Raw genomic sequence first — 15,854 nt, 5'->3', positions numbered from 1 at the left:
CACATTTTAATTATATAAGAAGTAAATATATAACTACAATACGAGTTACAACTCCAAAGCAATTTGTTTTTCATTTTTTGTTTCTACTCCGTTTTGCAGCTCCCTGCGCCGTCGGTAATCATTACCGCAAAGTTTGTAGCTACTCGCAAACCTTACTTATGACTAACTACGTCTTGTACTGTGCAGCACAGTTAAAAGCGAAATGATTTCCCTATAAAAGTTGATCGCGCGCTATACGGTTGTTTATTTATACGATTACTCTGCATAACCGGCTCGAAACGATCCGCCTCTCGTACCGCGCCGCGCAGAGATATATGGCTTATAAATATGTCTCGTCTCTCGCATTTCTCTTACGCGTGCGATTATACATTCAGATGCATACACGGCGAATGCCCGTCGAGTTAGTTAATGTGTCAGTGGTTTCATCTCACCGAGCTCCGGCACTAATATGCTAATTATTACGTGACACAGTTCACTTTCAGTCCACGGACAAATTGAGGCTCTTTGACAGTTAAACAGATAAATATATAGAGCGTCAAATGATTGTAGTCTGGCTGCGAGAATAAAAAACTGCAACGAGTCCGCGAAAAAGTAACAGGATATTTTCAAAATGTTGGAGCGTCTGTTCGCGCAAGTATCGAAATTCAAATCGCAGCTACAGCGTCGCACAAAGCGATCGAGAAAGCAGCTCATTGTTCCTCCCGCATATGCAGTGCGCGCGTTCTACACTATACATAATACCTCCCCGAGGCGAGGGGTCAAGAAACAAAATGTGTAACAACAGCTCGCGAGGAGGCTCGCGCAAAAATGTGCGCGTAGGCGCGACAGCGGCCGGTAGGTATATAGCTATAATACAGAGCATATATAGGAGCTATATACACACCCCCCCACCACCGAGCACCTGATGCAGGCGCTCCCTCTCTGCGAGAGCGCGCAGCGAGTCTCTCTCGAGTCTCGCGTGTATTTACGCCGGTCGGGCGCACGCTTCAGTCGGTGGTCGTCCGTCGGCGCGGCGCGGCCACTCGTTTTCTCGCGCCTCGTCTGCACCGTTTGTTGACACACTGCAGATCACGCAACCGACGAGCTTTGACATTCGGAGTGTTTACTTGTATACGAGTACACGACAGAGTGCGGTGCGCTTCCGGGAAAAACTGCTCAAGCATGTCCAGTGAAAAGTGACCCGTGCGTGAGAAGGGAAAAAAGCGGGAAATCAGTATATTTATCTATAGGTATATATCCGCGGGTAAACTGAGCAACAGGTGTGCGTAGTGCAGGGTATATGCAGCAGCAGCGAGCGGCGGCGTCGTCGCCAGCAGCTCCTCCCCATGATCCTCCTCGCGGACTGGCGGCGCGCGCTCTGTCCCGGCCGCCGCGGCGCGGACGACAATAACAAGCTCGTGGACGAGCTCGAGCGCGAGGACGACGAGGAGCTGGTGGTCGTCGAGGCTGACAAGGAGGAAGCCCCAGCCGCGGGGACGATGCCGCGAGGCCTGCCCGGCAGACGGGGACTACAGGCCCTCGTGCTCGTGCTCGCCACCGCTTACGCCACGGTGCTCCTCTACCAGGCCGTTGCGCCGCGACAGGTGCGTTTACCTCGCTTACTCTTGCTTTTCTCCTTGTTGCCCTCCTTATCGCCACTTACTCACCTCGTCTCTCTGCGCTTTTCGCAGTGGGTCGACGATCAGGCCGTGGATGAGACGAGCGGCGACGCGTCTCTGGACCTGCCGATACCGCCGCGCTTCGAGAGAGTCCTCGTCTCCGCCTCGGCTCCGGGAATCATCGCCGAGGATGTCGCAGCGGTCACGCCGTCGGTGGCCACCGCGACGATGGCGCCCTTCTCCACGGATCTCGAGGACGTCTTCATCAGCGTCAAGACCACGCGGCACTACCATCACTCCAGACTGCCGGCCATCATCGGCACGTGGTTCCAGTTCGCCAAGGAGCAGGTCTGTACACGCGTCAAGCAGATTTCGCGCAGCGTCCTATTGCCGATCTATAGAGAAACGTCTTAATGAAGCCGCGAGTGAGGGAATAAGTGAGCGCACGAGCTCGCTCGCGCGCCTGCATAAATCCTCCCGTTCCCACGAAGAAGAATCGCGCGCAAGCGCAGGTCGCCGCTCATCAGGCTGCACGCGAGAGAGCACGTGAGAAAAAGCGCGAGCATGCGTGTAGACAATGGGTGCGCCCTCCCATCGCCTTGTGTATAATGCTCTCGCTTCTCCGATATGCTCTTCTGGCGCCGCTTTTTCTTGTGTTTCGGGGACACCTTATGGCGGGGACTGTTTTCGTGTTTGTGTTTGCTCGTTATGCGAGCGGTGAGGTGGGCGTGTTGTGAACGACGAGGAAAAAGCAAACTCTTCCAGGAGTCGTCCGATGAAAACGTCATACGCATGTCTTACGCGGACATTCCCCCCCCCCCTCTCTCTCTCTCTCGCGGATGAAACGCGAGACCATCTTGCGCCTATACGACTCGCCTGATGTAAGCGCAATCTGCAGCCAGCGTTTTTATCCCGACGCACGATGCCTATCTCTGATGTGTACGTATAGCTATATGGGTACACACGGCGCGCGCCCGGCTAATTGCGAGCATTGTAAGCAGATCGGTGGGGGCGTCGGTCGGCTGTTCTTGATAATGGAATGATAAAGGGAGCGCGTGCGCCGTGTGTGACGAGGTGCTTTAATTGCTGCAGTGCTTGTTCTTGTTTCAGCCGTGGGCGGTGTTTAATTTGCACCGAAATCATTGACTCACGGCCGGCGGTGTTGATGTTTTAATTGGACGTTTTTCGTTATTGTTAAAATACTTCGAGACCGCGGTCATCGATAAAAGACGCAGCTCTCACTCCAAGGGGGGGGGGGTATTAAATCTCGCGGTTGAGCTACGATTCCTGTTATTGGACTCGACGCTCGCGCGATGACCATTGCGATGATCGGCCGATATCGGCTGACATTCATATAAACAACTGCAGCGGCTCATCGTTACGATACGGTGTCGTCATCTATCGCGGCTCGAGGATCGGCATTGTGAAATCGATATTCACGCTGGCTGCGGCGCGTAATTAATCTCTTTCTTCTCTCGTGAAAAATCCATCGATTTCCCTTTGCGAATTATTTCCAACCTACGAGGCTCTCGATCCCACACTCCCTCCCCCCTTATCGCGTGTAACACACGGAGGGAGCAAACCGACTCTCGTTTTATCTCTCTCTTTCTCGCTCTTCTCTCCCGACTTTGGGCAGTCGTGGGAAGCTCTCACGGCTGATACTTTACCTTCGACCTCTCGCGCGCATTAAGGGCAGCTCTCGCGGAATGACGCGGCGGCGGCCGCGGATTTTTGCCCGCCGATAATTAAGCGATGCGAGCGAGCGAAACGAAATCCGCGCCGCGGCGAAAATTGAATGCGCGCACAGAGTCGTAATGAGGGGTTTGCGAGAGGCAAAATTGAGGGGAGGCCTAGGCGGCAAGAGTTATACCGCTACCATACCGCACACTCGGTCTTCTCGCTGTTTTTCTCATTATCCGCGGATCTGTGCGAGCGAGGCTTGTTCGAGGTGTCGGCCGTTTGTGTATTCCCGCGTGACTGCCCCATCAATCCGGTAAATTTCGCGTTACGCCAAAGCATCGGAGTTATCCCCTATTGTGTATTTGCAGAGCCATTGGTTAGAAGGACGGATTGCATCAGGTGCGAAGATTGCAGCGGAGTCGAATCATCCTCAATTTCGAATCCCCCCTTTGATACTCAAATTATAGCCCGGAACAAAGAGTCGAGCTGAAAAACAAAGAAGAAATCCGCTCTATTCTTTTCATCGCGCAAAATTACACGCATGGGAGGATATGGCGCGCGATTCAAATCCAAGTCCCCCTAGCGTACCTCTTTGATTATTTCGTCCGTATTCCGGCTTTGTGCGAAAAGGAATCGGAAAGTCATCCTCGAAATCGTATTTCTCGCCCACGCGTGCGAGCCACTTCTCCAGAGTCATTCCGCCAGATTGCCCAAGAGAGAGAGAGAGAGAGAGACAGAGCAGAACTCGATAGTCGGAAAAAAACGTCCAAAAAGCCGTCGAATTCATCGTCCTTCACGCACGCGCGAGATTTTTTGTTGTAGTTTACGAACTTTTTCGAAGCAGACGCTCGTTATTTCCCCCGCGCGTCTAATCCGCAATATATATATAGAGGAGAGATGCTCGTCTCCTGAAATTAAAAGCCGTCCTCTCTCTGCGCAACCTTCTGTCGAGAGAGACGCGCTGTGTATAGTCTTCGTTGCAGTCTCTCTTCCAAACGCTCGTTGTATGGGCCACTGGCAATTTTCACGGGCCCCTCTCTGCCGCCGCCGCCGCCGCCGCCGCCGCCGTGATAATTGGTCAATTACCGTCGCTGCTTTATTTCGTCCTTTTTTTCTCTCTCGACTGCAAGCCCTCTCTTTTTTCAGGACAAAACCGAGGTGCGTCGTCGTGTTTTATTTTTCGTTTGATTTTCAAGGAAGAGGAACGAGTTTGGCGAAGCTGGTGCTGCTACTTCTTCGGAGACACTCGACTCTTCCGATTAGTGTAAACACTGGCGCACTCGTGTGCCACTGTTGACACACTGTCCTTTAATGTCCCACTCGAAAAATCAACGGCACGAATTTAAATATCCCTCCCCCGCACAGGCTGCCTCCTCGTATACCTCGAAAAATACGCGAGCGCAAGTGGCCGCAATTAAGGGCATTAATTACGCGCAACACGACTCCGGCAGCGTGACGTGTGCGAGTTCGCGGAGCAGTGAAGCGCTGCGCTTTTTCAAAGCGTCTCGCTTTCTTTCCGCGAACTCCGCCACCTACCCATCCGTCGTATTATTATAGTCTCGTGCGTTTGGAATATCCGATGTAATTTTCCGTCGGACTGGCAGTCCAGCTATCGCATTCGTTTTTTTTTCCTTCGCGCGTATTTTCGCGGACTGCGCCCTCTTTATTGGATTATGTTTCAGGCTTCATTTTTACCGACCTCTTTCATTAGCTTCATTTAATTACACGAAAGTCTGACTCGAGGCGTCCCGGCGCGCGCGGCAAATCTAATTAGCGCAGCAGTCGCGCGCTTGGAATTCGAGTAGGAAGGCGGCAACGAATTGCACTCGTTGTCGTTTTCGATGAATAATACTTGCACTTCAGAAAAATACGCTGCGCGAGAATTCGCTGTGTATAGATATATAGCACTGCTTGTTACGTCTTCTGTCCTTTTCTTACTCACTCGCTGCTCGAGCGCCTTGTAGCTCTATATACACACACGGCAATCGCACACGAGCGGCGGAAGTTTCCCCGCGCGACATTTATGTTCCCCCGACTCGCGGGTACTTTATTGCGCTCGGCTCGCGACGATTTAATTCGAGGATTCTCCGGCCGATAGCCGCCGCAGCAGCACCTGCTCACGCGAGTGAGAGAGAGAGAGAGAGAGAGAGAGAGAGAAAAAGGGGAGAGAACGAGTGGCGACTCGTTACTCTTTCGCGCTCGTTTGCGCGCGTGAATAATTGCCGGCCGGGCTGATCGAATGGGAGCTGTATTGTTGCTCCTTCTCGGCGGGGACGTTTTTATCAGAGCCTGTTCTCGAATTTTTTTTCTCTCTCGGTCGTTCTACTCTGTGACGGATTATGAATTTTGAGGCTAAAGCTCGTGATGGATGCCGCTGTTTGCATGACAAACGAGGCTCGGATTCGAATTTCTGGATTTACGGCTGCTGCTGCTGCATATCTGCGAACGCGGGGGTCCGGACAATGACCTGTTTATACAGTGCGAAAGAACATTAGGTTTTATGGACGGGAGAGCTGACTAAATGCTGTTTTCGAGAGAGGCACGTTTCTGCAGCTTACAAAAGAATTTCATGGCTTTTTGTCGTCGAGAAAGAGAGAGATATTTCACGTTTGATCACTGCCTTTGTGCTCTCTCGCGCGAGGAGAAAAAAGCCTCTTTGACGTTCATCATCGGAGGTTTGCATAGCATTAACGCTAGCAGCGTGTTTTTTTCTTCCCTAAACGTCAAATAATTACATCATTAGAAGACTCGGCCCGATCAATCTGGAAGAGTTCCAAACTCGTACACAGATTAGTCGAATTAACATCTCGAAGGGATACGCGAGTAAAGTATCGTATATCGTGGCTTTTTTCTCGGGACGTTTAGCGATTTTGATAAATGACTCGTCTGTGCGAGAAAGAGCGGCTCTCGGTAATACGCCTCTCTTTCTCTCTATCTCTCTCTCTCTCTCTTTCTCTCTCCATATGTGCGTCACGAGTTTCTTAACAGTCGCGGCGGCCCGGAGTCTAAAAATACCGTCTAATGGCTTTTGCTCACAAGCACCGGCTCTATGTGCTCCCATATGCTCCTCTCAACTCCTTAACGACACACACACACACACAAAGAACTTAATTGTACGTCTGGCTCTCGTATCGCAGTGCGTAGCGATAAATGGAATGTTTATTCATCGCTTGTGTGTGTGTGCGTGTGTGCATGTTAATCTTATCCGTTCGTTCCAAAATTTTCGTTTTCAATTTTTTCTTCTCTGTTGCAGACCTGGTTCTTCACCGACAGGGACGACCCCTACTTCCAGAACCAAACGAGTGAGTATGCAATATTTTGAAAATATAGCTCCGAATAAATTAGAAAATCCGCTGCATCTCGTTTGGCAAACGACCTCGTCGTGCGTAAGATGACACACTGACATGGATGCTGTGCCGCAATAAGCCGGAATCCGCGGAAGAGAATCGACGCGAAGGGAAAGAGCGGGAGAGAGAGAGAGAGAGCGAGAGAGATAACTAACCGGCGTCGGCGCGGGAGGAAGAGAAGGTGCGCGCACGAAGCAGCAGAACGGGTGGGGGACGGCAGCACGCGAGCCTTCGGGCTTCGTCCGACATTTGACCCGAACACGCGCGCGCCGAGATTTCTTATACACCGGAGAACAGACTCCCTCGTGTTTTAGTGCGTTGCTGCTTGAAACTCTTGTACGCGCTGGAAACTATTTAGTTGTACACGGGGCTTGATTTTGCGCTCTCGAACGATTATCGCGCGCGTAATGAGACTTGCGGCAGCGGAAGGTCGCAAGAGAGAGAGTCGAGTTAATTAATTGGGTCTAGACCGCGATGCAGCAGGAAGGCGACAGGGCTATTAACCCCTCGCGTGTAATTAATTGACCGCACCGCGCGGGGATTCATCATTCAGAGCGTACCCCATTCCCTCGCTTAGCGACTGATGACGATTGTTCCACATACTCACCTGTTCTATTCTTGCAGACGGCCACATGATCAACACCAAGTGCTCCTCGTCTCACAACCGGCGGGCGCTCTGCTGCAAGATGTCCGTGGAGTTCGACAAGTTCCTGGAGAGCGGCAGAAAGTGAGTAACGCATATCGTTTTTCACCTCCTCCTGCTTGGAAGAGAGGCAGAGCCGGGCTCGCTATTAGCGGCGAGCTTCTATGAATATTAATGCGGCCGTTCCGAGGCGATCGTTTGGTTTACGGTCACACGAGGAATCTTAAAGGCCCGCAAATGAGCTGCTTCGCGTGTCTTTCGTTTTATCGGCGAAAAAGGTGCAATTTATGATGTTTTGTCAGCGGGGTGTCTGTTCTTTATTTCGGACTCTCTCTCTCTCTCTCTCTCTCTCTCTCTCTCTCTCTCTCTCTCTTGACTATACACGAAATTTAAGATTGCGGCCCCGTGAAATACGCCGATAGCCGACGAGAGTTGTTTGCTTTTAGCGAGTCGAGAGATGCGGCCGACAAAGTTTTGAAAAAGTTTATGCTCTCCGCTACAATGACTTTTACGACGAGATCCGTCAATCGAACCTGAGTGAATTCACGATATGGAGTTCCTCGACGAAAGATTCACAAGGTGCGATGTTCTTTTTTTCACCCGTTAGTAGAACTGGCTGGCGCCGTGGAAACGTTAATAGCTCTCTCGAAATCTCCGAAGCGAGAGAGAGAGAGAGAGATGTATTTATACACACACTTGGAAAGCCGGACATCATTATGCGCGACGTCGCGGCTTCGCGTGGTCGTGGCCCGTATAAACCGCATCGGATGATCTCCCTCGCTCTGTCGCGTCTTCCACCGTCGCGCGGCGTTATAATTAGGAATTAGCCGCTTAATTAACGTCGGAGGCTTTTCGCGGCGGAGAGAGTCGCGTGTCGCTCTCCGCGACGTCGTTTTTCTTCCTTTTACTACTACAGCAGCAGCAGATGAGGAGAGAGAGAGCGGGGCGGTGGCCGCAACAGGTTGATCCCTCGTGTCGTCCGAGCGAGAGGAGGCGATTTATGTTTCCGCGTTTTCATCCTACCCCCCTTTCGACGCTAACGAACCGAGCCGACGCCTTTGTCCGCCTTGCCCCTCTCGCTCGATTTTCTCGTTACACGTCTACTCGCTGCCTCGCGTTGTTTTCCCGCTTCGATCGCTTTCCAAGATTCAAGTACACGCGCTGCAGTAGTGCCACTCTCTTTGCTCGCATCAGCAGCAGCAAGTACTCTCTCTCTCTCTCTCGAGTGTCCGACGACGTGTGCGTGTTTGCCAAGTTTCGCTAAGTGCAACGAGGGACGCGAGGCAAAACGATGTACGAGTAGCGAACTCTCGCGCGGCACGTACGCACTCTGGAATGAAATAATTTTGCATGTAATTAAATCTCTTTGTTGGGCACCGCCTTTGTCCGTTCGAGATTGCTCTATACTGAATAGGTGGGTGTAATTGAATGACGATGATTTGGGCGGATGGCATATAGGTGTGAAACTCGACGCCGACTAAAACGAGGCCGTATTTAACGCATAGACTCGGGCGTGAGTAATTGACGGTTGGATGATTTAATTTGACTCTAACACATCCAGTAGTATCATCTTGCCGAACACAGCGCGCAGACATTGACCCGCGTGTAACTGACAGCCGGTCGCTCATTATAGCCGAGGATTGATCGGTCCGCGAGATCGCGTTTATTTTCCTTTTTTTTTCCATCGCAGTAGTCCACTCGTCGATCTCGCTTTCGTCATCGCGATGACTGTCGAGAAGAGGTTTGTTATCTCTCGACGAGACTCTCTCTTGAGGTGTTTGCGCGATCTCGACTGATTGGCTCGAGTTTTTCTTTCGGCTGGGATTTCGAGTGCTTCGCTCTGATGTCGTAGAGGGAAATCTCGAAGCGCGCGTGTGTACACAGTGTCGAACTTTTACACGCTTGCGAGAGTCAATATTTTCGTTTTATCGATTATTTGTGCAGCTCCGATCGAGCTTGTTTATCGTTACTCAGAGGAAGGAAGAATGCTTCTTTCGCAAACCCAACGCGCATAATATTGGTCTATTTGAATAAGTTTGTTGCAATTTCGAAGACGAGCCCTTTTCAGCGGAATTCTTTTGTAGGAAACGCGCACAATGCGCCGGGCTTTTTTTCGCCGTTGAGAGACAGAGAGAAAGGGACGGGAGAAAAAAGCTCGTAACGAGGAAGGTAAAAAGGTAGAAAAGAATATTTGAAGAGTAAATTTTTTATCTGCATACACTCACTCAGAAATATCGTTGCACCCGCTCCGTCCGCAGAAGCAATCAAAGCACGCACAGCTGGCGCGAGGACGACTCTCGCGTCTCACCCTCCATAGCGAATACACGTATACACGCATAATAGCTCTAGTCTCGTTGCGTATTCGTCTCGCGTGCGGCGTCTCCCCGCGTTTAAGGATGCGGGCGCGTGCGTCTCCAGTTTCCGAGAGCCGCGCACGCAGAATTCGATCTGCGAGTAGTTCGACGGCTCTCGCCCCCTTCCTTCTATATACTAGAAGATGCTGCAACGAGTCAGAAGAGACTCTCTCTTGGGGGGCCTTGGATTTTCTCGGAATAACCGGCGACGCTGGGAGTCTTTTTGCGGAGTAGTTCTTCTCGTGTTTTCTCGTGTCCGCCCTGTCGAGATTGAAATTCACGGTTGTTTGCTATTGGGATTTTCAGTTTAGCAAGGGCGTTCGAACCCACAAATCACGTTGGTGTAAGGGTCCTCCTTTTTCAGCGTTTCTCGTATCAAAATCCACGAACTGGTATAAACCTCCTCCCCGTCGCGCGAATTCCTCCGCTCATCCATAAATCCCGCGGCTGAATAACTTGGAGTTTCGGGAGCAATTTATAAATAAGACACCAATTTGCTTATCCGCGTGTAAATAAAGCAACGATCTCCGCGCGGCTTATCGCGCGCCGATCTCAACATCTTTATCACCCCCCGAGGCGTCTAAATCACAGATTCCCTCGATTATCCCGCGCGTGCGCGAGCGAGCTCTCAAGTCTCTCCGGCGGAGTCCACGATTAATTACCCTCAAAACCCGTCCCCTTGCACACGCGATAAATTTTTGCGTCGCGCCGACACCGGACAATAGTGGGCCGCCAGCTCCGAAAAGAGTTTTTCGCGAATATTTATCGCTTATTATTACGAGAGACGCGGCCACCTGTTATTAACGACTGCCGCTGCCGCTCTTTTTCCGCGCCCGTTGTTTTCTCATTCGAGAATTTACGAGAGTATCCATCGGCGGCTGGGAATATTCGCAAGGAGAGCGGATTTAATCGAATAAAAGTCCAGCCGAAGAGTTATCGAATTTTCTCCGGCGGTTTTCGCGAGACGCGCGAGCGGTCCCCCTTTTTGCGCGATCGATAAAAAGCGCGTGGCGTAATTACCTCTCGGGGGGTCGTCCATTTCGCGGTAATCACGCCTCGGCAAGGAGCAGCAGCGGCAGCAGATGAAGATGAGAGGGAGAAAGAGAGCAAAAGCAAAGAGGAGGAGGAGGAGAGAGAGAGAGAGAGAGAGAGAGAGAGAGAGAGAGAGAGAGAGAGAGAGAGAGAGAGAGAGAGAGAGAGAGAAAAACTCGTCCCGCTGCTGCCGCTGCCGCTGACGGTGCAACCGAACGGTCGCGTGACTGTGGTATTATATATTCGAAGGCTGCCCGGTAATGCCGCATAATAAGCGTTTAGAGACGACGAAAAGACGCGCCTCCTCCCTTTCAGCTCTTTCTCTCCTCTCCGCTGCTGCTGCTGCTGCTGCTGCTTCTTTGCTTCCCCTTTTATTCCTCTCAGTCCTCTGCTCTCCTCTCCTCCTTGCGTACATACACATTTCTTCCTTTTGGCCGAGTCATCTTCATTGCTTATATTCGCTCTCTGTCTCCGGCTCCGGCTTTCTTGCGCTGTACACACACACACACACAGCCTGCCGTGTTTAACTTGTTCGAATGCTAGTTATTTTGCAGCTTTCGAGCTCTTTTTCATGCGTCTCATCGCCGGTGCTTGTAATTATACTCGCGCACGCGCGGTGAGCGTCGGGCAGGTGGCCTATCGGCCGTAAGCTCGTATATTATTCCGTAACGACTTTGCGATTATCTAGGGAGGCCGGGATTAGCGGTGGCTTGATTTTTTCCCCCGGACTTGACTCGTATATACGCTATTTACAGTTGCAAGCTCCGGCTTCTCTTCTCTGACGTGTGTTTTCTCAGCGTCGCTCGCGATGCGAACAAACTCGAGCATTCAAATTCGTTCAAAAGAGGCTCGTCTGAATTTTTCGAAACGGCCCTCCCTGCGATGATACGCACAAAGGGAATCCAAAATTATATTTCCATTCCGCGAGCTTCAGCCGCTTTCTTCAAATTCACTTAGCTCCTTTCTTCTCTCCGCGCGCGCTTACGCTGTGTATAAGTGTGTCCCTCCTTCTCCTCTCCACTTTTGTGGTCCCCTTTATTTTGCCCCCTTCCTCCTGATTTTTTTACCCTTTACTCGCTCTTCTCTGCGTGCGCCGTGTGTCTCTTTGATGCGCGGTAGAGGAAAAAAAAATTACGGCAAAAAAAGCGGCCTCCGCCGCTGCCGTTTCATTCACTGATGCTCTTTCTCTCTGCTGCTTTGGGGCCTCTCCTTTGGGAGACGCGCACGTGTGCGTGATTAGTCGTAACAGTGTCCGCTTCGCGCCGCATTAAGCAAATGCGAAAATGAAAAGGCGCAGCTTTTGCGCGCCCGAGATGCAACGGTTCCCGGGCTGCTGTGTTCGCCGTTTAATCGCGCTTATCGGGGTATATTGTGGGTTTCTTTTTTCGGGGGAAACCGGTTTTCGCGGAAAAACGTCCTGCGTTGATATTAAAAATATCGAAGCGATACGCGACTTTGTACTTAATGCGAGGCCTCGCCGGGCATGAGGAAATGAAAAAACGAAGCCAAAGAACCCGTTGAATTTAAAATCGCTCGCGCGCGGGCAAAAATTCCCCACTTTGTTTTACTTTTCATGAAATTCAAGTGCGCGCCGCGCAAATGTATTCGCCGCCGGCGCTGCTCGACTCGTATACAGCTGTATATATAGTACATGCGACGAGGATCTCCGGGGCCGCGAGAGCGCACAGATCGCGATCTACTCTGCGGCTCTTCCGAGAAATGATTTATGCGCCGGAATAATTTGGCCCATTTTATGCGCCGCTGTTTGTTGTAATGGTAGAAAGAGGAAGGGGGGGGGGACGGAGGAGAAGGCATTGTCTTGTGGTATAAGCTTCTGTGCCACACCGCTGTATTTATACGGTCCGCGCGCGGACTGTGGCGCAAGGGAAGTGGAAAAGTGTCTTTTGATTGTATACATCCGCGGGGCGAAGAATTCGTCGAATTTTCCGAGCTTAACTATTGATTCGAATTCTATGGAATAAAGCTCCGATGAAAACCCTTTCAAAAGACCTTCGGAGCGAATAGAAAGTATCGACGCGTGCAAAAAAAGCCGAAACACCTCATCCACGAAAAGCCGCTTTGGGCTTGAAAAAAAGGCATCCAATAAACTTCACGTACACGAAAAACAAACCCGGCACCGCGTCTATGTAATACCCTCGCGGCGCGCCGCACATCGATCCGACCGAAAAGCCATAGAATATATTGAGCTCGTTTTTCTTTGTCTCGATCGGCGGGCCATTGTTGCGCGCGCGCGAATGAAAATTCCGCGAATTTTCCGATGTTTAACCGAGAGACTCGTAAATTCCGCGGGAGCTTACTTCCGGCCGTGCACTTGGCTCGAGCTGCTCTATATACACACTCGCGCAGTAAAAAGCGCGCGAGCGTGAAAAGCACTTTTGATTTTTCCGATTCTCGCGAATTTCATTTCATCCTCGGATGATCTATACACGCAGCCGTATAACGCGCCGACAGCAGCTGCGCACTGCATATGCGAACTTTTCGCGCGTGCAAATTTTCGGCCTTTACGGTCCGTGAAATTCATGTAGATTGCGCGCGCGCGGAATAATTTTTCGGCCTCTTTTTCCGCGTTCCGATGAGTCGAGGTCGTGAAATGAGCTAGTATTTTGCCTCGTACACGCAGGTGTCGAGAGAGTCTGTGTTCTTTGTAGTGGAGAATCTCGCCTCGAATTATGCAACCCTGGAATATTGTAGCGCACTTTGACGATCTGACAGAGATACGTATGCGGCTAACGAGCAGAAAAAAGTTTCATAAAAAATGCATAGCCCCCGCTCGGCAAAAAAGCGAGCGAACAACCGTTTCCCATTAAATTCAGGCATTCAACTCAGGTATATACTCTTTCTCTCTCTCTCTCTCTCTCAGCGGCGCTAGGCTCTCGCGCAAAAAAGAGCATTCGTCTAGCAGTACTCGGACACACGCGATCGCATCGGACACTTATCGCGAGAGAGGAGAAAAAAGAACGTCCGACATCATACCCAATCCCATTACAAAGTCTATGAGGCTCTATACGCGCACTGGTGTGCCCCGTGTACCGGAATTTTCTCTGGATTAGGAATGGCGCGACTATTTTGCTGTAATGAAATGCCTCGAGAATCGCGAAACTAAACACTCTCATTAGTTCCTCACAATAAAAGTTCGCCCGTCTCGGGTATCCGCAGAGTCCTCTTCTATATATCTAGTTTCCGCAGTTCTCTTCACTCGCCGAGCGTTAAAATGGAGGGACGGAATCGTTTCGGGACGCGCCGCTATCGGCATTTTTCAGGAAACTCTAGAAGTGCAGTTGCGGCGGCCGATCGCGTGCGCGACTCTCGACTCGTAACGACCCGACACCGCAACAAACGCGTGTGCTATACCTGCGGTCCGCCGCTTTTCAATCTCTCTGGCTCTACTTTTTTCCCGAAATTTTATAGCCTCATTTTTCTCCCAACGCTGATGCACCGGAGAATAGATGCCGCGCTATAGTGTTATATACGCGGCTCTTTCGGAATTGAACTCCGCAGATGCACCTGTCGCCATAAACACCTTCTCCCCCGTATATAAAAGCCACTAACAACGCGTATATCGCGGCTCGACTGCCTGCCACAATCGTTGAAATCAGAGCCGCTTATCGCGGCTGCATCGAATCGGATATACCCGCGTGTACGGGTATTACGATCCTAAAAAAGTCTCTCTTGATCTGCACGACTCGCTGCAAAAATGGTCTATGAAACTCCCAGCCGCGACGCTGTGTGTGTGTGTGTATGTATATATATGTTATACAGGCGATCTCCGAGCAACTCTCTCCCCTGCGCGCGGCCGTAGTCTTTTGTGAAACAGGTTTGCACCTGATACTCGCGATCGAATGACGCGTTTCAATGCTGTCCTGTTCCTCGTCGTGCGTCCCTCTTTCTCCCTCGCGCGCACATTATTATCTCTCATCGACGAGCGACGATGTGTCCGCTGATCCGTATTTCATTTGCACGCGAGCCCGAAAAAACGCTTGTCCGGCGATTTTATATACGTGTAGCTACATCGCTCGGCCTGCACACACATGCCCCGCACATACACTTCGCGGATTTTCGGCTTTACTCGTCGTTGCAGCCGATTTGTGCGCGAATTGCCGGGCTTGTTACTCGCGTCTCTTTCTCTCGAAATTATCGGCTGATTATGACGTTATGCGCTGCGCTTTATGAATGATTCAGTGCGTTTATATAAAATCGTCCTGCGTGCGCGGACGCATAAAGTATCGGGCCTCTTTCGGGGGATATGTACGTTCGATTTTTTCGCTTTTACTCGGCTCGCGAACGTATTATGATAATGCCGTAATCGTTAGCTTATTGCGGCTTTACGACTCTGGCATAATGAGGATCTTTAGCATTTTGAAGCGAACCGATCCTCGCTCGGCTTATCGTTATGGCCGTTTTATTTTCTCCCGTGTCGAGAGATTCTAATTTATAATTAAGTTATCGTCGCCGATATCGAACCGAGGGGGCTCTCATTGAGATTCCCTCAATTATCGAAATGACGAACGCTTATATTCTTACCATCGACTCGAGTGAGATACTGCTTCGCTAGTACTCGATAAGTTAGTCTACTCCAATTACTTAAACTTTACAACTCGCTCGAGAGAAGTTGCTGAAGAAACGAGTCCTTCGTATTATGCATATCGATGCTAATTTCATCGAATTTCCGTCATCCTTTAAATGCAAATTAAAACTGCCGACTGCGCGTCGTCGTTTTCCCATGAGCCCCAGCTTTCCGCAGTAACAATCCTCTTCGTAGAAGAGAAAATTGCCAGCAGCTCGCCTTTAAGAAGAAAAGAAGAAGAAGAAGAAGAAGAAGAAGAAACGCGTGGCGGCAGCAGGCGGGGTTGCTTTCGTTAAATCGAAACTGGAGCGACGCGCTTGTTCTCTCGCTCACATCAGTAGCAGCAACAGCAGCAGTGAGCTCCTCGTCGAAGCTAAGGACCAGCAGTTCTCGTTATAAATCTCCGCGCCTTTTGCTAAGAGCAGGAGAGAGAGAGAGAGAGAGGCTAACGACGAGTCCGCTCTCGCTCTTAATGTCCGCACGTCCGTCTGCAGCAGCAGCGACAGAGCTGGGTATGCCCTCCCTCGGGGATATATCTCGTGTACGTATCGTTAAGCGAGGAACAAGAGAAAGATTCGGTGCTACTCTACCTGCTTACTCCGGACGACAGGATAT

General features: G+C 50.8%; 1 protein-coding gene across 2 annotated transcripts in view; it reads left to right on the top strand.

Annotated features, from left to right (window-relative positions):
- The first annotated feature begins 938 nt into the window (after positions 1-938).
- Positions 939-15,854, top strand: part of LOC100678242 (fringe glycosyltransferase) — a 55,175-nt gene continuing 40,259 nt past the window's right edge. For both annotated transcript variants that reach the window (XM_003425237.5, XM_008203662.4), the window contains exons 1-4: positions 939-1,583; positions 1,671-1,946; positions 6,532-6,580; positions 7,250-7,352. In XM_003425237.5, the coding sequence (XP_003425285.1) occupies positions 1,326-1,583; positions 1,671-1,946; positions 6,532-6,580; positions 7,250-7,352 (686 nt within the window). In that variant the 5' untranslated portion in view covers positions 939-1,325. The remainder of the gene's footprint in view (positions 1,584-1,670; positions 1,947-6,531; positions 6,581-7,249; positions 7,353-15,854) is intronic.

Source organism: Nasonia vitripennis, chromosome 5, assembly GCF_009193385.2.
Source record: "Nasonia vitripennis strain AsymCx chromosome 5, Nvit_psr_1.1, whole genome shotgun sequence".
NCBI classification, from domain to species: Eukaryota; Metazoa; Arthropoda; class Insecta; order Hymenoptera; family Pteromalidae; genus Nasonia; species Nasonia vitripennis.
Note: the sequence above shows the minus strand (reverse complement) of the source record. Positions and strands in the feature narration are given on the sequence as shown.